This window comes from Bufo gargarizans, chromosome 1 (assembly GCF_014858855.1).
Source record: "Bufo gargarizans isolate SCDJY-AF-19 chromosome 1, ASM1485885v1, whole genome shotgun sequence".
Lineage (NCBI taxonomy): Eukaryota > Metazoa > Chordata > Amphibia > Anura > Bufonidae > Bufo > Bufo gargarizans.
In genome coordinates, this window is record NC_058080.1 from 229,237,666 (window position 1) to 229,260,453 (window position 22,788).

Consider the following 22,788-nt stretch of genomic DNA (forward strand, 5'->3'; position numbering starts at 1 on the left):
GCTTGAGACCACTACCTTATAGTATGAACACAAGTTAACACGTGCATTACCTAAATAGGAGGTAAGGAGGAACTTCTTTTTCTTGGTTAGATGTCAAAAAAAGAAGAAGGAGAAGAAACTTGAAAGCGGCATGCAAAAAGGGAAGCCAGAAATTAGACAGCGGTTCAGTAATTCAAACACAAAACCTCAACGCTGAGCCGAAGAAGGTATTGCAACCAGAACACTGATAACTCCCTGAAGTGTCACCGGAGATGATACTTTCTGAGCACTGAAGTACACTAAAGAAAAGAAAACAGTTTAGAGTCTAGAACATAACAGCAAAATGCTGTATTTTCATCTTGCTTTCAGTTGTCACACAAGTATCATATTAAAAGTTGACCTTAGAAACAGTTAAAGGGGATTTCTCATAATAGGAAGCTTACACAATCACTTAAAGGGATTGTCCAGGATTTTGATATTGATGGCTTATCCTCAGGGTAGGCTATCAATATTGTTTGCTGATGGACCAACACCCCCCACCCTCACCGATCAGCTGTTTCAGAGGAGCCCCGGCACTGGAAGTTTAGTGTCAGAACTACACAGCTCCATTATCCAGTAGACGGAGCTGTAACTACAACACTGCTCACATGCACTTCAATGAAAGTAGCAATGCATTAACCAGCACCATCCACTGCACAATGGACAGAGTTGTGTAGTTACAAGTGCTGACTTCAGTGCTAGAGCTAAATAGAAACAGTTGATCAGCAGAATATGGGGTATTGGACCCCCAACAATCTGATATTGATGAACTACTCAGAGTGTAGACCATATATATTAAAATCCTGGAATTCCAATTTAAATTATCAGTGAGAGTTAGGACCCCCACTGAACATTAAAATAAGGGGTCTGCAGAAGGGAACGGCATCATAGCCCCATTCACTTGATTGGTGGGGGATCCAGCGGTTGGACCCCCACTGATCAAAAATGAATGGCTTACCCTAGAGAAATAATACCATGCAAAAGGTTTAGGCAGGCATGGAGAAAATGCTGCACAGTAAGAATGCTCTCAAAAATAGAAGCGTTAATAGTTTATTTTTATCAATTAAAAAATGCAAAATGATTGAGGAACAGAGAATTATGTATCAAATCAAAATTTGGTAGGACCTCACTTTGCCTTCAAAACAGCATCAATTCTTCTAGGTACACTTGCACACAATTTTTGAAGAAATTGGGCACAATGATTGTTTGGCAAACTAACCACTAATCTTCTGTGGATGTTGCCTTTCTCAAATCTTTCTGTCCCTTCATGTAATCCTAGACAGACTTGATGATGTTAAGATCAGGGTTCTGTGGGGATTTGGTCAGGATTAATGGTGTCCCCAATGATGGGAAATAAAGGCAGATATTTATTCATTATTCGAGGAGGTGTCTGCTTGGTTCCAAATTTATTCTGCTGCAGGCCAGTGACCCCGAGCATACAGCCAGTGTCATTATGATCTATCTTCAGAATAAAGAAGAACAAGAAGTCCTGTAAGTGATCATATGGCTTCCCACAGAGCTCTGATCTCAACATCATTGAGTCTGTCTGGGATTACATGAAGAGACAGAAGGATTTGAGTAATTCTACATCCACAGAAAATCTATGGTTAGTTCTCCAAGATGTTTGGAACAACCTACCTAATAAATCTCTTAAAAAAAACTGTACCTAGAGGAACTGATGCTGTTTTTAAGGTAAAGGGTGGTCACACCAAATATTGATTTGATGTACATTTCTCTTTGTCCATTCACTTTGCATTTTGAATGCATTTTTGCATTGATACAATCATTATCATTATTACTTTGTAGGATTTTTTTTTTACACCTGCCTAAAACTTTTGCACATTCCTGTACCCCAGCAAATTCTGTGATGGGAAACCCATTTAAACAGTGGACACTATATTTACAGGTTAAGTGGAAATGATAGAATTCTTTTGACCATGACCAAGAAAGGAAAACAACTTGATCTGAGTTTTCTTTGCCTCAGTTGATAGCAACCACTATATAAATAACTCCATCTTGTATTAATTCAGATGTGTTATATGCTGTTTGCACCAGTTCGAGCCAAGTTCTCCCCACTATTCACTACAACTGCCTTATACAACTATCTCCATTAACCATGTGAACATAGGTTTAAAAGGGGTTATCTGCAATAAAAGACACATTTTAATTTATAGATGGGAGTCCCCTATTGTGTTCCCTCATGCATCAGATAGAGAAGAGAGGGGCTAACTATGACAATGCATTTAACCAGAAACTTAATTTGTGGTGGTACCGCCGGGACAGAGACTACTTGTTGCGGTAGGTTCCAGCAACAAAACATCCTGTAGTTAAAGGGTATGTACACCTTCAGAGGCATTTTTTAATGATTGCAGGTTATTCATTTTTGGCTAAAAATAATTTTTAAACTGGCCTTTACTAAAAATATTGAGCTGTTCTGTCACAAAGGGTTAACTGTTTTTCTAGCTGTGTGACTGGTACTTTCACTTTCACTTTGTGCCCGTCATCTAATAAACCTTATCTCTAAACTATTGAGTGGTCATAAATACTTATTTAAGCCACATTCTAGAACTGAGCTATAATGAGTGTTTAGGAGATCATAGAGCAGAGATAAGGAGTCCATCTGCCCCTGGTCTGACAGAAAATACTGAAAATCTAAAGGGTGCTACAAGAGCATGTCAGCTCTGTACAGAAAAAGGACACCATATTTTTAATAAAGACCTATTTAAAAATTATTTGTTGCTCAAAATTGAGTACAATGCAATAATTAAAAATAAATTCCCCCCAAAGGTGTACATAGCCTTTAAGCTACAGTATCTGATGACCCTTCTGACAAAAAGAAAATGTAAAAAGCAGGCAACCCATTTAAAGGGGATATCATACATATTTAAAAAAATATCCAGAGTAATGCACACCATTATTTTAACAGCACCAGCGCAAAATGAACATTGCTCTCCAGACTTTATTTATTCATATTTTCTGGAAGACTTGTCTCCTCCCTTTCTGTGGGTGGGCAGCCGATCATGACATATGACAACCGAGCCTCTGTATCTCCCATTGCAATAAGCTATTGTTAACCCTTTCCTCCCTTGCATAGAAAAAAGCCCCTCACAAATAGCCACAATGATCCCCCTAATAAATAGCCATATGGTATGCAGTGCCCTCACCCAGTTTCTTTCTCTTTTGTCTAGAGAAAAAGATAGCTCTGTATTTCTATGAATTTAGAAGTAGGGATGACTGGATGAAAGGTGTCTGGGCTGCTTCACCTGCTTCTGTATGAGATCACTATGCTGGCAATGAGTGGAGGAAGAGACTAACGGTAGCTCCTGAGTGTGTTAGTCCACCTCTGAATGCAGGAGAAGATGGACCAGAAGGGGAAACAGCAGGGGGCACTAACAGAAAAGGAATGTAATGTACATAAAAAAAAAACAACCCTACAATATGTTTATTGCTTGCACATTGCAATAATATTTCCTTTTATTGCATAGTAATACTTTTTGTGGGGTAACACCATTAACCCCTTAAGGACACAGGGCGTACCGGTACGCCCTATTTCCCGAGTCCTTAAGGACCAAGGGCGTACCGGTACGTCCTGACTTAAAATCGGCATTCCGGCGCCGCGGGGGTTAATCGGAACGGGATTTCGGCTGAAATCATTCAGCCGGCATCCCGTAACAACGCAGGGGGGGGTCATTTGACCCCCCCGTATCGGCGATCGCAGAAAACCGCAGGTCAATTCAGACCTGCGGTTTTCTGCGTTTCCGGTCCATTCGGGTGTCCGGTGACCCGATGAACCGGAAAAAGACTGCGATCGGTGGCGTAATTATACACCACCAATCGCAGTCCGAGGATTTGAGGAGGCGGTGCTGGCCCTGGTGCTGAACACTGCTGTCCAGGGTGCTGATTGGTGCAGGGGAGAGAGGCGCGAGATTCAAACTTCCTGCGCTCCTCTCTCCCCTCCTCTTCCTGTTCTGCACGAGCACCCGGCAGCATCGTCCAGCACCAGCTCCTGTGTCCCCCTAATCGCCATCCATCACCCTCCTGCACCCATCGCCACCCAGGTAGGTTAGGGTCAGTGAGGGAGAGGCATCGTTAGGCAGGGAAAGAAGGGAAAAGTTAGTTAGGAAAAAAAAAAAAAAAAAAAAACTTTTAACTTTTACACAAATCTTTTTTTGATCCATCAGACCCCAGACCCCCCCTGCCACTTGCCCCCCCCTACCAGCCCCCCACCACCACCAGCCCCCCCACCCCCTCCACCCATCCCCCCACCACTCCCCCCCACCCCCCCCCCCACCACCACCACTAGCCCCCTCACCACCACTTTTTTTTCTGCGTTCGCTGACTGGTCGGCACTTTTTAGCGTCCGTCCACTGTTAGCGCATCGCCTGCCCCACCGCTGATCAGCGTTGTACCGCTAATCAGCAACTTTTTTTTTTTCCTAACACTTGCCCTTTTTTCCTTTTTTTAGTACGCGAACACCCGTTGCCCCCACACACACGCACATATAATAAAGTTTTACACACACGCACACCTACACGCACACACACCCATGGCCCGCCGGGTGTTCTCGGCCGAGGAGGCATATGCCCAGATTGCCTCCGACTCCGAGAGCCCCAGTGAGGATGAGGATGACCCCACATTCCTCTTATCATCAGCATCCTCCTCATCATCATCGGATGACGATGAGCCACCAAGGCGGCGGAGACGCCGCCAGGCGGAGCCAGGGGCCGCACATGCTAGGGATCCTGTGGCCCACCCTAGTACGAGCCGCCCTGGGGTTCGTACTGGTTTCCCGGCCCACCAAATAAGTTCACCGGAGACCCCTGCCGATGAACTTAGCTGGTGTCCCCCAGTGGACTTTGAGCCTGAGATTCCGGATTTCGCTGGCAATCCTGGAATCCAGATTCCCACAGTGGGGTTTACTGAAATTGACTATTTTAGTTTTTTTTTCAGTAACCCACTGGTGAATTTGATGGTGGAGCAGACGAATCTGTACGCCCAACAGTTCGTCGCTCAAAACCCAGGCTCAGTTTTGGCTAGACCCGGTGGCTGGACGCCGGTCAGTGCAGCCGAAATGAGGACATTTTGGGGCCTCGTGCTGCATATGGGTCTAGTCCAAAAACCCAGTGTCAGGCAATACTGGAGTGGGGACGTCCTGTACCAGACCCCACTGTACAGTATGGTCATGACACGCTCCCGCTTTGAGGCCATCCGGAAATGTCTGCATTATTCCGATAATGCAGCATGTCCACCCCGAGGTGATCCTGCCTATGACCGGCTGTATAAGATACGGCCTGTCATCGATCACTTTGGGGCCACATTTCAGCAGGCCTACGTACCTGGAAGGGAGGTCGCGGTTGATGAGTCGCTCATTGCGTTCAAGGGGAGACTCAGTTTCCGCCAATATATTCCCACAAAGCGAGCGAGGTATGGCGTGAAGCTATACAAAATTTGTGAGAGTACCTCAGGGTACACTTACAAATTTCGTGTGTACGAGGGGCGAGATTCCCGTATTCAACCCCCAGAATGTCCCCCCACTCTGGGTGTTAGCGGGAAACTCGTGTGGGACCTTATGTACCCACTGCTGGATAATGGTTACCACTTGTACGTGGATAACTTTTATACCAGCATTCCCTTGTTCAGGTCCCTTGCCGCCAGATCTACGTTCGCTTGTGGGACCGTGCGGAAAAATCAGCGCGGCCTCCCTGCCTACCCCCTCCAGGTACCTATCCCCAGGGGTGAGACCCGTGCACTTACCAGTGGAAACCTGTTGCTGGTCAGGTATAAGGACAAGAGGGATGTCCTTATGCTGTCCACAATCCACGGTAACAGCACCACCCCAGTCCCTGTGCGAGGTACCGCGGCAACGGTCCTCAAGCCCGATTGTATCGTCGACTACAATCGGTATATGGGAGGAGTTGATCTCTCGGATCAAGTCCTCACGCCATATAACGCCATGCGCAAAACCCGGGCATGGTACAAAAAAGTTGCGGTCTACTTGGTGCAGGTTGCCATGTACAACTCTTTTGTACTATCCCGAAGCGCTGGCAGCACAGGGACATTCCTCCAATTCTATGAGGCAGTCCTCAAGGACCTGATCTTTTCGGACCGGGAAAGAGCAGGCCGGAGTACCTCGGGAACTGGAGGCGCCCGGATCGTCCCTGGCCAACACTTTCCAGGTGTGGTCCCCCATACTGGAAAGAAGGGACGAACCCAAAAAAGTGCAGAGTGTGTCGCAAGGAGGGGGATACGGAAGGACACCACCACTCAAGTGCGACACGTGCCCCGATCATCCGGGCCTCTGCGTTATCGATTGCTTCAGGGAGTATCACACTTCCATGGAGTACTAAATTTTTATAATCCCCAACAGTTCACTAGAGAACATAAAACACTATGGCTCTCAGACTTTGGAGACACGAAAACTATTTTTCTTTCCCCAAAAAATATTAGTTTTAGTGCAGGCATCCTCAAACTGCGGCCCTCCAGATGTTGTAAAACTATAACTCCCAGCATGCCCAGACAACCTACAGCCATCAGCAGGGCATGGTGGGAATTGTAGTTTTACAACATCTGGAGGGCCGCAGTTTTAGGATGCCTGCTTAGTGTCTCCAAAGTCTGAGAGCCATACATATTGGGCATCGTCGCGTGCGTAAAAGTCGTCGCTATAAAAATAACTTTTGACCAAACGCCTCGGATGAACGGTGTTAAAAATATAAAATAAAAACGGTGCCAAAACACCTATTTTTGGGCAAAATTTCAATTTAAATCCATTTTGCCGGTAATAAAGCAAGGGTTAACAGCCAAACAAAACTAAATATTTATTGCCCCGATTCTGTCGTTTGCAGAAACACCCCATATGTGGTCGTAAATGGCTATATAGCCGCACGGCAGGGCATAGAACGAAGGGAACGCCATACGGTTTCTGGAAGGCAGATTTTGATGGACAGTTTTTTTTTTGACACCATGTCCCATTAGAAGCCCCCCCTGATGTAGCCCAGACTAGAAACTCCAAAAAAGTGACCCCATCTAAGAAACTACACCCCTCAAGGTATTCAAAAGTTACTTTACAAACTATGTTAACCCTTTAGGTGTTCCACAAAACTAAATAGCGAATGTAGAAACAATTTTAGATTTTATTTTTTTGTTACATTGCCTCAAAAAAGAGTAATATAGAGCAACCAAATATCAAATTTACCCCAAAAATAGTCCCAAAACAACAACCACCTTATCCCGTAGTTTCCTAGATGGGGTCACTTTTATGGAGTTTCTACTCTAGGGGTGCATCAGGGGGCTTGAAAGGGTACATGGTGTAAATAAACCAGTCCAGCAAAATCTGCCTTCCAAAAACCATATGGCGTTCCCCTTCTTCTATGTCCTGCCGTTTAGCCAAATAGTAGTTTACCACCACATATGGGGTGTTTCTGCAAACTACAGAATCAGGGCAACCCATTTTGAGTGTTGTTTGGCAGTTAACCCTTGTTTTACTCCTAGAAAAAATTGATTATATTGGAAAATTTTCCAAAAAATTGAAATTTCATAATTGTTTCTCCATCTGCCATTAACTCTTGTGGAACACCTAAAGGGTTAACAAAGTTTGTAAACCCAGTTTTGAATACCTTGAGGGGTGTACTTTCTTAGATGGAGTCACTTTTTTGAAATTTCTATTCTAGGGGTGCAACAGGGGGCTTCAAATGGGACATGGTATAAACAAAACCAGTCCTGCAAAATCTGCCTTCCAAAACCCATATGGTGTTCCCCTCCTTCTATGTGCTACCGTTCGGCCAAACAGTAGTTTACGACCACATATGGGGTGTTTTTGCAAACTACAGAATCAGGGCAACCCATTTTGAGTGTTGTTTGGCAGTTAACCCTTGTTTTACTCCTAGAAAAAATTGATTATATTGGAAAATTTTCCAAAAAATTGAAATTTCATAATTGTTTCTCCATCTGCCATTAACTCTTGTGGAACACCTAAAGGGTTAACAAAGTTTGTAAACCCAGTTTTGAATACCTTGAGGGGTGTACTTTCTTAGATGGAGTCACTTTTTTGAAATTTCTATTCTAGGGGTGCAACAGGGGGCTTCAAATGGGACATGGTATAAACAAAACCAGTCCTGCAAAATCTGCCTTCCAAAACCCATATGGTGTTCCCCTCCTTCTATGTGCTACCGTTCGGCCAAACAGTAGTTTACGACCACATATGGGGTGTTTTTGCAAACTACAGAATCAGGGCAACCCATTTTGAGTGTTGTTTGGCAGTTAACCCTTGTTTTACTCCTAGAAAAAATTGATTATATTGGAAAATTTTCCAAAAAATTGAAATTTCATAATTGTTTCTCCATCTGCCATTAACTCTTGTGGAACACCTAAAGGGTTAACAAAGTTTGTAAACCCAGTTTTGAATACCTTGAGGGGTGTACTTTCTTAGATGGAGTCACTTTTTTGAAATTTCTATTCTAGGGGTGCAACAGGGGGCTTCAAATGGGACATGGTATAAACAAAACCAGTCCTGCAAAATCTGCCTTCCAAAACCCATATGGTGTTCCCCTCCTTCTATGTGCTACCGTTCGGCCAAACAGTAGTTTACGACCACATATGGGGTGTTTTTGCAAACTACAGAATCAGGGCAACCCATTTTGAGTGTTGTTTGGCAGTTAACCCTTGTTTTACTCCTAGAAAAAATTTATTATATTGGAAAATTTTCCAAAAAATTGAAATTTCATAATTGTTTCTCCATCTGCCATTAACTCTTGTGGAACACCTAAAGGGTTAACAAAGTTTGTAAACCCAGTTTTGAATACCTTGAGGGGTGTACTTTCTTAGATGGAGTCACTTTTTTGAAATTTCTATTCTAGGGGTGCAACAGGGGGCTTCAAATGGGACATGGTATAAACAAAACCAGTCCTGCAAAATCTGCCTTCCAAAACCCATATGGTGTTCCCCTCCTTCTATGTGCTACCGTTCGGCCAAACAGTAGTTTACGACCACATATGGGGTGTTTTTGCAAACTACAGAATCAGGGCAACCCATTTTGAGTGTTGTTTGGCAGTTAACCCTTATTTTACTCCTGGAAAAAATTTATTATATTGGAAAATTTTCCAAAAAATAGAAATTTCAAAATTGTTTCTCCATCTGCCATTAACTCTTGTGGAACACCTAAAGGGTTAATAAAGTTTGAAAAAACAGTTTTGAATACCTTGAGGGGTGTAGTTTCTAGAATGGGGTCATTTTTGGGAGGTTTCTATTATCTAAGCCTCACAATATGACTTCAAACCTGAACTGGTCCATAAAAAGTGGGATTTTGAAGATTTCTCAAAAATTTCAAAATTTGCTTCTAAACTTCTAAGCCTTGTAACATCCCCAAAAAATAAAATATCATTCCCAAAATGCTACAAACATGAAGTAGACATATGGGGAATGTAAAGTCATCACAATTTTTGGGGGTATTACTATGTATTACAGAAGTAGAGAAACTGAAACTTTGAAATTTGCTAATTTTTCAAAATTTTTGGTAAAAAATGTATTTTTTTATGCAAAAAAAATAACTTTTTGACCCAATTTTAGCAGTGTCATGAAGTACAATATGTGACGAAAAAACAATCTCAGAACGGCCTGGGTAAGTCAAAGCGTTTGAAAGTTATGAGCACTTAAAGGGACACTGGTCAGATTTGCAAAAAATGGCCCGGTCCTTAAGGTGAAAATGAGCCCGGTCCTTAAGGGGTTAAAACGGGTCCTATAATTTCCTAAAGTATTGGTCAAGTCACATCAATGCAATTTGCATGGGGTGCAAATTTTAATGCAGATCCAGATTCTTCAAGGCTAGAGTGGGGGGCTCTCGTAGTTTTGCGCATAGCAGAGAACATAGTATACAGTATAATGTGGCCATTGAGTGTATATACAGTATGGCCATTTGGCTGCAATCTCTCTCATATTATCATCTCCTAAAAACAGAATATAAAAGGGGAACATAGGAAGAAATAAGATATAAAGATGGTCATTGACAGGATAATTGTCCGATAACAAAATCTATTTTCTATGGGTACATTACAGTGCTTGAAAACCATAATGAATATATGAAGACCCAGACACTAAAAAGGAAAGGATGACAAAACCACTAAGGAAGATGAGCACATATATATACATATATATATATATATATATATATATATATATATATATGGTATTATTAGGGATATAGCAGAGTGGTGAATAAAGGAAATGCTAGAAATGTAACAGATATAAACTGAAGGATAAAGGTTTTGCAGTAGAACCTGTGCTTTATGCACTTGTTTGAGATTTATTAAAATTATATATAAAATTAATACTGACTTTTTATAGTTACCTGCATAAGTATGTAAGAGTGAGATTCAGCTGCAATCTCTCCATATAAAAATACCAAGGGCCAGAATGGCCTAGCAGAGTACAAATGGGTCCTCTGGTGGATCTAGCATCAGATACAATACAATAGTGGCCAAAAATTTCCAGCAAAAGACAACCCCAACTGTGTTAATACAATAATATTAAACCTTATTAAAGGAGTGGTGCAGTCATATAATATTGATGACCTGTCCTCAGGATATGTCATCAATTTCAGATTGGTGGGGGTCCAACTCCCAGCATCCCCAACCCAGATCAGCTGTATAAAGGGGCAGAAGCGCTCATTCATGCTAGAGTTGCATCCTCTTCAAAGTTTAACTGCGCGCTGTCTCCCTTGTAGCGGCAGTGCAATGTAATTACAACTGCTCATCCTATTGAAAGAGGTAGCTGTAATTACTATACACTACACTGACGCTACAAGAGAGACGGCATGCAGGTAAACTATGAAGAGGACGCAAAAATCGCACGAGCACTGCAACCCTGATCGGTGAGGGTGCCAGGAGTCAGACCCCCGCCAATCTGATTTTGATGACCTATCCTGAGAATAGGTCATTAATATTATACCACTAAACAACCCCTTTAATAATATGTATGATACTCATCCTCACCAATTCCATATCGTTGCTGTGCTTACAAGATACCCACTAGGTTTCACTTCCTAGTCCAAGCTCAAGATGACTGCTCAGTAAATCACTCAGCAGCCGCATTTCCTGTTTGTCAAGACCAGACCAAGGAAAAGAAACCATAGGCGGGTACCCGTTCAGCATTGGGACAGGAGCGCCGGGTGGAACTGTGAGGGGCAGCATTACTTATTTATTTATTTTTTACAATACTCTGAGCACTTTACAGAAATACTGCTGCACTGGACAATACCTTGCAATGTTAGCAAAAAAGCTTATGTTTCTTCAATGAAGGGTGCACATAAAATTGGAAAGACAGCATTTTCACTGCAGACATAGATAATTATATTCTCTACAAGTCAGTGCTGGATAAATGCTATATTCTACCAGACAGTGTCTATATATAGAACTTATAGGTCTTTCACTGCTATTGTTAATACTAGTCAGGGCCGGTGTCAGCACCCGGCACACCCAGGCAAGTGCCAGAGGTCAATACTCCTGGGGGGCCATGTGTGCCCGCTCACTCCTGCAGCTGTGTCCTGGTCTTGACTAAACTGCCTGTTCTAAAATCTAAGGCAGCTTACCCCAGCAATGCAGACAATTTTTCGCCATGTGCACTGCTGGTGGGCGAACCCAGGACTCAGAACAGGGTACATGGAGTTTCCTACCGGGCTAAAGGATCTTCCGGAGAGTCATAGAGATGAGTAAATCAATTCTACCAATTCAGAATTTATTTTCAATTTCCCCCAAAAATCTGATTATAAGAAACCCAAATTTCTTGTGTTTCATTTTGGTGAATGAGAGGGACCCACACAAAGAAATGTGAAAGTAAGTTTTCCTTCCAAAAGGACACATGTAGTGAATATTATGATTCTTCTACTTCTTCTTCTTCTAAAAGGACAAGAAAACTGAGTACCTTAAGAGAAAATTATGCTGCAGATTAGCATATCTTCTACTCGCATCAGATAGTTTTTCTTCCAAAAAGAAAATCAAGCCTAATTTGAATATCTTTCCCAGGAACCCAAAAGTATGCAAATTAGCTTCCCTTTATGAAAAAGCACTGATTGAACAGTTTGAGGCTACCACCAGGGGAGAATCTTATTTTTAAAAAATGCACTGACTGAACAGTCCAAGGCTACAACCATGGGAAAATCTTATTATGAAAAAGCTCAAATTCAACAGTTTGAGGCTACCATTAGATTTTTCTTTGCTGATATCCTCAAACTAATGCCAGTAGAAGTAGGATATGCCTATTTGCATATATTTTCTCCAGAAAAACAGAGCAGCATTGGCTGGACTACAATACTTTTCATGAATACTGTGTGGTCTCCCTAATGAGAAAGAGGACCCCCAACACCCTGAGAAAGGCCACGTAGCTAACCAGGGAATTTTTTTTTCTTGAGAACCTTAGTTTTTGTCCTTTTGTATGTAGAACAGACTTGCACATCTCATTCAGAGAAATGTAATAGGACATGCAGTACTCATGTCCGTTTAGAAGGAGAATTGACTTGCATATTTCTTTTTCAGTGGTGGATTACACATGAGTCTCTCTCTGCCTTTTATTTAAAAAAAAATTCAGCAAATGACACCCGAAATTAATTTTGAGAATTCACTAATCTCTAGTGTTTTATTCTTATTTGCTAAGGAAGTCTTTGGAGACCTTTTACAATTCTTAGAGTGGTCCTACAGCAAAAGCTCCTTTCAAATCAATAGACGTCTAACTATGGCCCCTTTCACACGGTTGAGTATTCTGCGCGGGTGCAATGCGTGAGGTGAACGCATTGCACCCACACTGAATCCTGACCCATTCATTTCAACGGGGCTGTGAACATGAGCAATGTTTTTCACGTATCACATGTGCGTTGCGTGAAAATCGCAGCATGTTCTATATTCTGCGTTTTTCACTCATCACAGGCCCCATAGAAATGAATGGGGCTGCGTGAAAATCGGATCACATCCGCAAGCAAGTGCGGATGCGGTGCGATTTTCACTCATGGTTGCTAAGGAGATGAGGAATGAGCAACCCGCGACCTCATTTACTTTATTATTTTCCATTATAACATGGTTATAATGGAAAATAATAGCATTCTTTAATACAGAATGCAAAGTCCAATGTCAATTGAGGGTTAAAAAATAACAAAAGCATTACTCACCTCATCCACTTGATTGCACAGTCGGGATCCTTTTCTTTGTTCTTTTTGAAGGACCTTTGCTAATGTCATCGCGCTCACCACCTAGGACCTGGTGATGACATCAGCAAAGGTCCTTTTGCAGGTCCTTCAAGAAGAACAAAGAAGAGGATCCCGCCTGCACGATCAAGTGGATGAGGTGAGTAATGTTTTTATTATTATTATTTAAACCTCAATTGACATTGTACTTTGAATTCTGTATTAAAGAATGCTATTATTTTCCATTATAACCATGTTATAATGGAAAATAATAAAATCTACAGAACATCAAACCCAAACCCGAACTTCAGTGAAGAAGTCCAGGTTCGGTTCTGGGTACCACATTCAGTTTTTTCTCACGTGCGTGCAAAATGCATTGCACTCACGTGGAAAAAACTGAACAACGGAACACAATTGCTGTCAAAACTGACTGAAATTGCGTGTCTACTCACACGATTTACCCTGAACGCACCCACATCGTATCCGGCCTCCCCCCACGACGCACACGTGAAAGAGGCCTATGAGTTAAAGAAGTATAGAGTTTAGCCCCTTCTTTTTGGCAATCGATGGGGGTTCTCAAAATTTCTCCAGCAACAGAGAGAAAAACACTGTATGCAGAATTTTCCTGTCCAGCAATGTCCATCTATGCACAACTTTTTCATCGTCTGCTCAGGCATAAAACAACTTTATGAACACAACTGATATTTGTGAACCCAAACTAAAGAATACATGGTCAATCATAATCCATCACAACCCACCGAACACCAATAATAGATATAGAAGAGACAGAATGGATATTGAACATTGAAAATAATGTGGTGGTCAGTACCTATTACCATTGAAAGTCTACACTTCCACCTTCACCACACATTTATTATACAGGACAGCCGAGGCAGGCAGATGAGACGACATTAAATGTGAAACACTAATTTCAAGTACGTACTGTCGTTGGAGAGCTTGTTTTACTGGAAACCTCTTCCCACAATTTCTACACTTGAACTCCTTTTCTTCACTTGGCTTTTGATGCAAAGCTTGAAGATGTTCTGCTAAGATTTCCTGACTTGGGAAATTAGACTCACAAAGTGGGCAGTCATGATCATCTTTACAATTGCTGTGCTCTAGAAAATTAAAAGGAAGCACACATACTGTAAAACTAAACTCGTAGTATATAGCTATATATTTACAGCTTAAAAGGGTTTTCTAGCTTTTATTTATTTTTATTTCCACCCCAGCCTGCTGTACCAGTGTAAAAATCCTTCTTCGCCTGCTTCTCGCCACTCTGTTCCCACTCCTTGGCTCCCTTCACTGGTTTTCTGGTCCCTGTCTTAAAGCTTCTGGATGTACGGGGTTACAAGCCTTGCTGCAGTAAATGCTGGTCTCAGCGGTGATGTGTCTCCAAGTGGTATGTCACTCTGGGTCATGTGCTGCTTGGAGACATGTCACCTGACCTTGTCCATCCAGAATTTTACAGGCTACGACATGAAAACCAGCGAGAAGAGCAGAAATCCAATAAAACTGAAATGTTTGCCTGACATATACAGTGGATATCAAAAGTATACACACCCCTGTTCAGGCTCGGACTGGCCCACAGGGGTACAGGGGAATCCCCCGGTGGGCCCCTGAGCAAGGCAGGCCCCTAGTCTCCCACCCCCTGCACAAGTGGCACATATCACATTAGATTTAGTACACTACATACATATATTCAATGTACAGCACATCAACCAGCTTATGTTCATATAAAAAAAATGTTAGATTATTTATTATATTTGAATGTATCTGTACGGTGGGCCCCCAAAATAAATTTTACTGGTGGTCCCTAGGTACCCCAGTCCTGACACTGCCCCTGTTAAAATGCCAGGTTTCTGTTATGTAAAAGAGATGAGACAAAGATAAATCATTTCAGAAATTTTTCCACCTTTACTGTGACCTATAAACTGTACAACTCAATTGAAAAACAAACTGAAATCTTTTAGGTAGAGGGAAGAAAAAATATAAAAATAAAATAATATAGTTGCATAAGTGTGTACACCCTTAAACTAATACCTTGTTGAAGCACCTTTTGATTTTATTACAGCACTTAGTCTTTTTGGGTATCAGTCTATCAGCATGGCACATTTTGACTTGGCAAGATTTGCCCACTCTTCTTTGCAAAAACATTCCAATTCTGTCAGATTGCGAGGGCATCTCCTGTGCACAGCCCTCTTCAGATCACCCCACAGATTTTCAATCGGATTCAGGTCTGGGCTCTGGCTGGGCCATTCCAAAACTTTAATCTTCTTCTGGTGAAGCCATTCCTTTGTTGATTTGGATGTATGCTTTGGATCGTTGTCATGCTGAAAGATGCTCAGCTTTCTAGCAGAAGCCTGAACGTTTTGTGCCAATATTGACTGGTATTTGGAACTGTTCATAATTCCTTCTAACTTAACTAAGGCCCCAGTTCCAGCTGAAGAAAAACAGCCCCAAAGCATGATGCTGCCACCACCATGCTTCACTGTGGGTATGGTGTTCTTTTGGTGATGTGCAGTGTTGTTTTTGCACCAAACATATCTTTTGGAATTATGCCCAAAAAGTTCAACCTTGGTTTCATCAGACCATAACATCTTTTCCCACATGCTTTTGGGAGACTTAAGATGTGTTTTTGCAAAATGTAGCTTGGCTTGGATGTTTTTCTTCGTAAGAAAATGCTTTTATCTTGCCACTCTACCCCATAGCCCAGACATATGAAGAATACAGGAGATTGTTGTCACATGTACCACACAGCCAGTACCTTCCAGATATTCCTGCAGCTCCTTTAATGTTGCTGTAGGCCTCTTAGTAACCCCCCAGACCAGTTTTCTTCTCGTCTTTTTATCAATTTTGGAGGGATGTCCAGTTCTTGGTAATGTCACTGCTGTGCCATATTTTCTCCACTTGATGATGACTGTCTTCAATGTGTTCCATGGTATATCTAAAGCCTTGGAAATTCTTTTGTACCCTTCTCCTGACTGATACCTTTTAACAGTGAGATCCCTCTGATGCTTTGGAAGCTCTCTGTGGACCATGGCTTTTGCTGTGGGATGCGACTAAAAAACATTCTGGAAAGACCAACTAGAGCAGCTGAACTTTATTTGGGGTTAATCAGAGGCACTTTAAATGATGGCAGGTTAATGCTGACTCCTATTTAACATTATTTTGAATGTGATTGCTTAATTCAGAACACAGCTACATCCCCAGTTATAAGAGGGTGTGCACACTTATGCAACCACATTATTATTATTATTATTATTATTATTATTATTATTTTGTTTTCTTCCCTCCACCTAAAAGATTTCAGTTTGTTTTTCAATTGAGTGGTACAGTTTATATGTCACATTAAAGGTGGAAAAAGTTCAGAAATTATTTATCTTTGTCAAATTTTTTTACAGCACAGAAACCTGACATTTTAACAGGGGTGTGTAGACTTTTTATATCCACTGTATGTATTTGAAAAGATTATTAGTTAAAGAGGACCTTTCACCACTCCTGACATGTCTGTTTTAATAGCTTCATGCATTCCCTATGTAATAACAATTCTAGAACATCTTTTCTTATGTCTCTATCTTGTGCCATTCCTTTATTATCTCTACTAGAATCTTTGAATGACTCGCTAGCAGTCTGTAGTAATGGTACAAAGGGGAGGTAACAAGTTGGGGGCGTGTACCTGCAAAGTCTGAAAATGGCAGCACTGATTGGATAGAGTAAGTCTAGCAGGTAGACACCCCCAACTGGTTACCTCCCCTCTGTACCCTTACTGAAAGCTAATAGCAATTTATTCATAACTTCTAGTAGAAATAATAAAGGAATAGCATAACATAGAGACATAAGAATACAGTAGATGTTCCAGAATTTGTATTACATAGGGAATGCATGAAGCTATTAAAACAGACATGTCAGGAGTGGTGAAAGGTCCTCTTTAAGGCTTTGTTCAGATTTGTGTTGGAGGCCCCTCCAATGCAAATTCCAACATAATGCAGTGCTATACCTCCTGTATAAATCACAGACACCACAACAGAACGCAACCGTCCCCCATAATATGTCAATAAGGTCCCTTGGGCACAAGTGATATCTTATGCATAACCGATCTGGCGCTCTCTATAGAGAGCTCCAATTCTTTTGTTACCGCTCATAGATTTCTTCAACTGAAAATCAGACAAAACAGTATGCCTTGGATTTGCATTGTCCTTAGCGTTGATTGCATCAGATTGCCAGTTACAGAAATGGCAAGAGCTCTCTATAAATCCATGTTAGGGTCCATTCACACGTCAGTATTTTTATTTTCCAGATTTTCGTTCCGTTTTTTACGGATCCGTGTTTCCGCAAAAACATTCAGCTTTTACCAATTGTACATCTGCATTCGTTCTGTTTTTCCACAAAAAAAAAAAACGGAAGGAGTAATAACTGTTGGTAGGGTACAAAAAAAAATATTATTTCTATTTCTAGAAAACGGATCCGCAATTGAGGATGACATGCAGATGACATATTGATGCATTCCGCATGTCATCCGTATTTTTGCGGACCCATTGACTACAATGGGACCATGGACCGCATTTTGCGGACAATAGTAGGACAAGCTCTATTTTTCTTTGCGGAACAAAGGAAGCAGACAGCACACTGAGTGCTGTCCGCATTTTTTGCGGGGCCATTGAAATGAATAGATCCGCATTCTGTTCCGAAAATTTGCAGACTGGATGCGGATTGCAAAATAATGACGCGTGAATGGACCCTTTTTTGGGTATTAAAGGGGTTATCCAATATCTAAAATTCCCCCCCTCCCCCCGATGCTTGGGCCCCTTGTATGGTTTATACTTACATGCTCCCCGACACCTGCGTCACTCCAGATCCCTGCACAGCCACCGCTGCATCTCTAGCCTCAAGGAGGCTCGTCATTGGATGGGGGGATATTTTAGATATTGGATAACTCTCTATAATTTTGCTCTTCTCATTTGCATCAATGACATGAGACAATCCAACTAAGTGGATTTCTGTCCTATTCAGTGCTTTTCAATATATGGCTTCTTTCCTCAAAGTGCTTGATTAGGTGTATTGGTTAGTGCTTTGCATTAATTCACTTAACATTCATACACTAGGCCTCCAGCTAACACTTTAAATATCTTGGATTAGAAGACAATAGTATTAACCTGTTTCACTTTTCTCCCCGGATTGCTGAACTTCTTTGATGCTCTCTTCCTCTTCTTTGGTCACCACACTCACAACTTCTTTGGTCTCTTCTTCAGCTTCTTCCATATCACTGTCTAGGTAGCCAATAAGTAGTTCAGTGTCTGTGTCTATGTCATCAATTGCCAAATAAAATATGTTCTCTCCTTCCTGAAACAGCCATACATCAAAGAGACAATCAGAAATCGAATCAGAAAATACATAATGTGAATGTCTAGCTTTTATTCACAAGTTGGGGCTTCTGTAAACCACTTGTATTGTATCATAATTATCTATTTTATTGCTGGGTGTATATTACACTGATATACAGAATCCTTGCATAAACGTATGGATTCTGACTACAAAAAGTCTCCAGTGTAGTCAGGTTCAATAAGTAAGTGTACGTCTACATGGCCTGAAATGCTGTGGATCTGCCGTCATGGATGTTCATGCACTAAATCCTCTGCATTGTACAGTACTAGCAAACTGGATGAGATTTTAAGAAATCCTATCCACATGCTGTGTAACAAAATCTGACCTGCAGTGTGGATTTCAATGTGCAGAATGTCAATTTATGCTGCAGATCTCCACAGTGGATATTACCCTTTGCAATGGAAAGAGTGAAATCCATAGCCATTTCCACTGCAAAAATTGATTTTTGCATTGTAATTTTAGTCCCATGTGAACATACCCTAAAAATCACTTGGTGCTCCAGCACACAGATTGTTGTCTAATGATTGATCCAACAGATGCTTCCTTTCCAGATGTCACACAGCAGGCTGCAGTGAATGAGAAGAACCATCTTCAGAACTGCCATGAATTTGCATGTGTGATTCCGTTTCCGTTCATTTTTTTTGCGGATCACATACGGAACCATTCATTTCAATGGGTCCGCAAAAAAAAACACTAGATAGTCCGTGTGCATTCCGTTTCCATATTTCCATTCCGCCAAAAAACAGAACATGTCCTATTATTGTCCGAATTTGGGACAAGGATAGTACTTTTCTGTTAGGGACCAGCTGTTCCGTTACGCAAAATACAGAATGCCCACAGATGTCATCCGTATTTTTTGAGGATCTGTTTTTTACAGACTGCAAAATACATACGGTCATGTGCAAGAGGCCTTAGGGTAGTTTCACATGCACAGTGGGACAGATTTACTAAGACACCTGATTATCGGCAGCGTATATCCCTGTGTAATCAGAGATACACTGCCAATAATCAATAGAACTCAATATTAAAGCAACGAATCGTTCCTCCCACGTTAAGCTTACACTGGAATGTGTAATCAGGCTGGTGAAAATGAGCGCCAACGGATGTGCTATCAGCTATCAGCGCTCACACTGCTTAAATGTCAGGCAGTCTAATACACCCCTTAAGCTGGCCATACACATTCAGTTGCTGTTGGGCGAAAAAAATGTTCAGCTTACAGCTATTTCTACCGTCTCCCTCCCGGCTTCCCCGTACACATACACATTCGGCTCAGCAGAACATGTCTGTGAATGCTATGGGGACAGTGGAGAAAACGACTGCCAGATACTTCTGGCAGCAGCTAATATACCCAGAGAACAAAGGATGGGGGCAAAAACACAAATTTTGCCGATCCTTGTCTTCCCCGAGCATGATCTGACGGTGAGAGTCGGAAGCTTCCCACACACATTAGTGTGTCAGCTGAACATGCCGTTCTCCGCTGGTTCGGCTGACAAAAGTATAATGTGTATCGCCTGCTTAAGACCAAAATGTGTAGAAATGCTCCACATTTATCAAAGTGGCTGATGCTGGAGGAGAAATCAATTTTTATTCCAACTAATAGGGTACGGCCACATGTTCAGGTTTCCTGATGCTGTCTCAGAAGCCAAAGCTAGGAGTGAATTGGGAAAAGGGAAGAAGTTGTATCTGTCCTGATTTTGGCTTTTAAAGCTGAATCAGGAAACCTGACCGTGTGGCCATACCGTTAATTTTCTTTACCCCAGAATTTATTTGGTTCTCTTGTTTATATGACAGACATTGTCCCCTTTGTCCCCAGTAAAGTTCACAATCTAGATTCCCTATCAGTACGTCTTTGGTGTATGGTAAGAAACCCACACGAACACGGGGAGAATATACAAACTCCATGCAGATGTTGCACCAAGGGCTCATTTACACGGCCATGTTTTTTTTCTCGTGTCCGTTCCGTTTTTTTGGCGGCCAGTATGCAGCACCATTCACTTCAATGGGGCTGTAAAAAAACGGAAATGACTTGTGTGCACTCTGTGTCCGTATGTACACATGTTGGACATCAAAATAAAACATGCCCTATTATTGTCTGCATTACGGACAAGGATAAGACTATTCTATTAGGGGACGGACGTTCCATTCTGCAAAATGCAGAAGGCACTCAGCTGGTATCCTTGATTTAGCGGATCTGGCAGGAAGAAGTATAAATCCTTTCTGTAAATTCCCTATTTCTTTTAAGTTCACTTCTGGCTTTGGCACAGAGAACTGAATTAAAAACTGGCAAAAACACTGCTGCATAAAAAAAATAAAAGTTTGTAAAAAAGCACCCTCAGGCAAGTTTCACAAACTTTATTTTTTAATGCCACTGCAGTTTTTAATGTACACAATAAACCATGGAATAATACCTAGGAGGAAATTTCACAAACTGACTTATTTCAACAGTGACATCATATTACAGGACCATGTTTACATACAGAAAACTGTTTAGAACAACTAATTTTTTCATAAATGTATGTAAAGGCAGACTGCACGGCTAGAAGCTGGATTTTATACACCTGTGGCTAAGGGACTGAATAAAACACCTGAATTCAGGGATGAAGAGGTATGTCCTAATACTGTACTGTGGAATGGTTACAAACTGCTTCTGAAAAAAGGTGTTATAGAGTATGGAATTGGTAATATGTTTGTACTTAACTTCCTACATGGAATTCACAGCATTCATCAATCATACTTCTGGTTAGCACATCACCAACATAGAGTGAAAGACAAATTTCATGCATGCCAAGTATTGATGGCCCATAGAGCTCAAAGTATGTCATGGATATCATTTGCTGAGTCTGCAGCTCTCCCTATTTGTTCTGCATAAAAAGATGTTTTTTGAGTGAGAAATGCAGAAACATTTGACGAGTCCGCTCTTTTGGAAATATATGCTTTTGAATTTTAGCCATGCTGGTTAGAGTGGACAGCGTAAGACTTAAAGGGTACCTGTCACAGGGATTTTGTGTATAGAGCTGAGGACATGGGTTGCTAGATGGCCGCTACTACATCCGCAATACCCAGTCCCCAAAGCTCTGTGTGCTTTTATTGTGTAAAAAAAAAGATTTGATAAATATGCAAATTAACCTGAGATGTATCCTGTCCCTGAGATGAGTCCAGCGTGAAGGAGCCCAGCACCGCCCCGCATCCTCAGAATCTCCTCCTTGCTCCCCGAAAGCCAGAGTGCCGTAATCTCGCAATGCACGAGCTGGCGCATGCGAGGAGGAGATTCTGAGGGTGCTGGGCGGTGCTGGGTTCCTTCACGCTGGACTCATCTCAGGGACAGGACACATCTCAGGTTAATTTGCATATGTATCAAATCTTTTTTTTTACACAATAAAAGCACACAGAGCTATGGGGACTGGATATTGTGGATGGTCTAGCGGCCATCTAGCAATCCAATATACACAAAATCCCAGTGACAGGTGCCCTTTAAGCTAGCTGCTATTACTATGTGTACAGTCATTAGACAGCGTCAAAGGGAAGAAAGTCACTCGCCCCAAGAGTGAAGTCTCCTGGTAGCTGTCCCTTGGCACAGCAGGGTTTAGCTTTCTGTTCTTCTGATCCATCAGAAGAAGAGAGAGAGAGAAAAAAAAAACAGGATCCTGTAAAAAACGGATCCTGTTGTATCAATTATGCATAGTGTTGCATAGGATCAATTTTTATACAGGATCTAGTAAAAAAACGGATCAGTTGTCATCTGTTTGAGCCATTTCCACCTGAGATCTGCAGGCCTTTTTCACATCTAAAGAACGGATCTCAGACAGAAATGGCTCAAACGGATGACAACTGATGCAGTAGGATTGTTTTTTTTTTAAAGGATCCTTTTTTTTTTTTTTCTTTCCTCTTTTGACAGATCAAAAGAACGGAAAGCTAAACAGTGATGTAATTGCACCCTAAGTTGAACAAAGGATACAGTGTGTTAAATAGGACTTGTCAGCTCCCCTAACATGATACATTTTCTCAGACCTCTGCTTTGCTGTTTTGTTATTCCTCCTAGAAATGTATGAATACATTGACAACTGGGTGTCACATATTGGGGAATGCATCCCTCCAAATGATGACCTTCTCCAATCAGTGTCGGCAGTGCCAGATTGTGTGAAGACACGCTCTTTTGACAAGGGATATGGTAAATCTTAGTTACCAACTTAGGCTATTTTCACACTAGCGTTTTCAATTCCTGT

General features: G+C 41.7%; 1 protein-coding gene across 7 annotated transcripts in view; it reads right to left on the minus strand.

Moving 5' to 3' along the window:
* Window positions 1–22,788, minus strand: part of PRDM5 (PR/SET domain 5) — a 275,642-nt gene that overhangs the window by 187,117 nt on the left and 65,737 nt on the right. For 4 of the 7 annotated variants that reach the window (XM_044270343.1, XM_044270423.1, XM_044270259.1 and 1 more), the window contains 3 exons: window positions 18,337–18,523; window positions 14,124–14,298; window positions 186–278 (listed from right to left, as the gene is read on the minus strand). In XM_044270343.1, the coding sequence (XP_044126278.1) occupies window positions 186–278; window positions 14,124–14,298; window positions 18,337–18,523 (455 nt within the window). The remainder of the gene's footprint in view (window positions 1–185; window positions 279–14,123; window positions 14,299–18,336; window positions 18,524–22,788) is intronic. The other 3 variants (XM_044270578.1, XM_044270496.1, XM_044270748.1) reach the window with 2 other exon arrangements.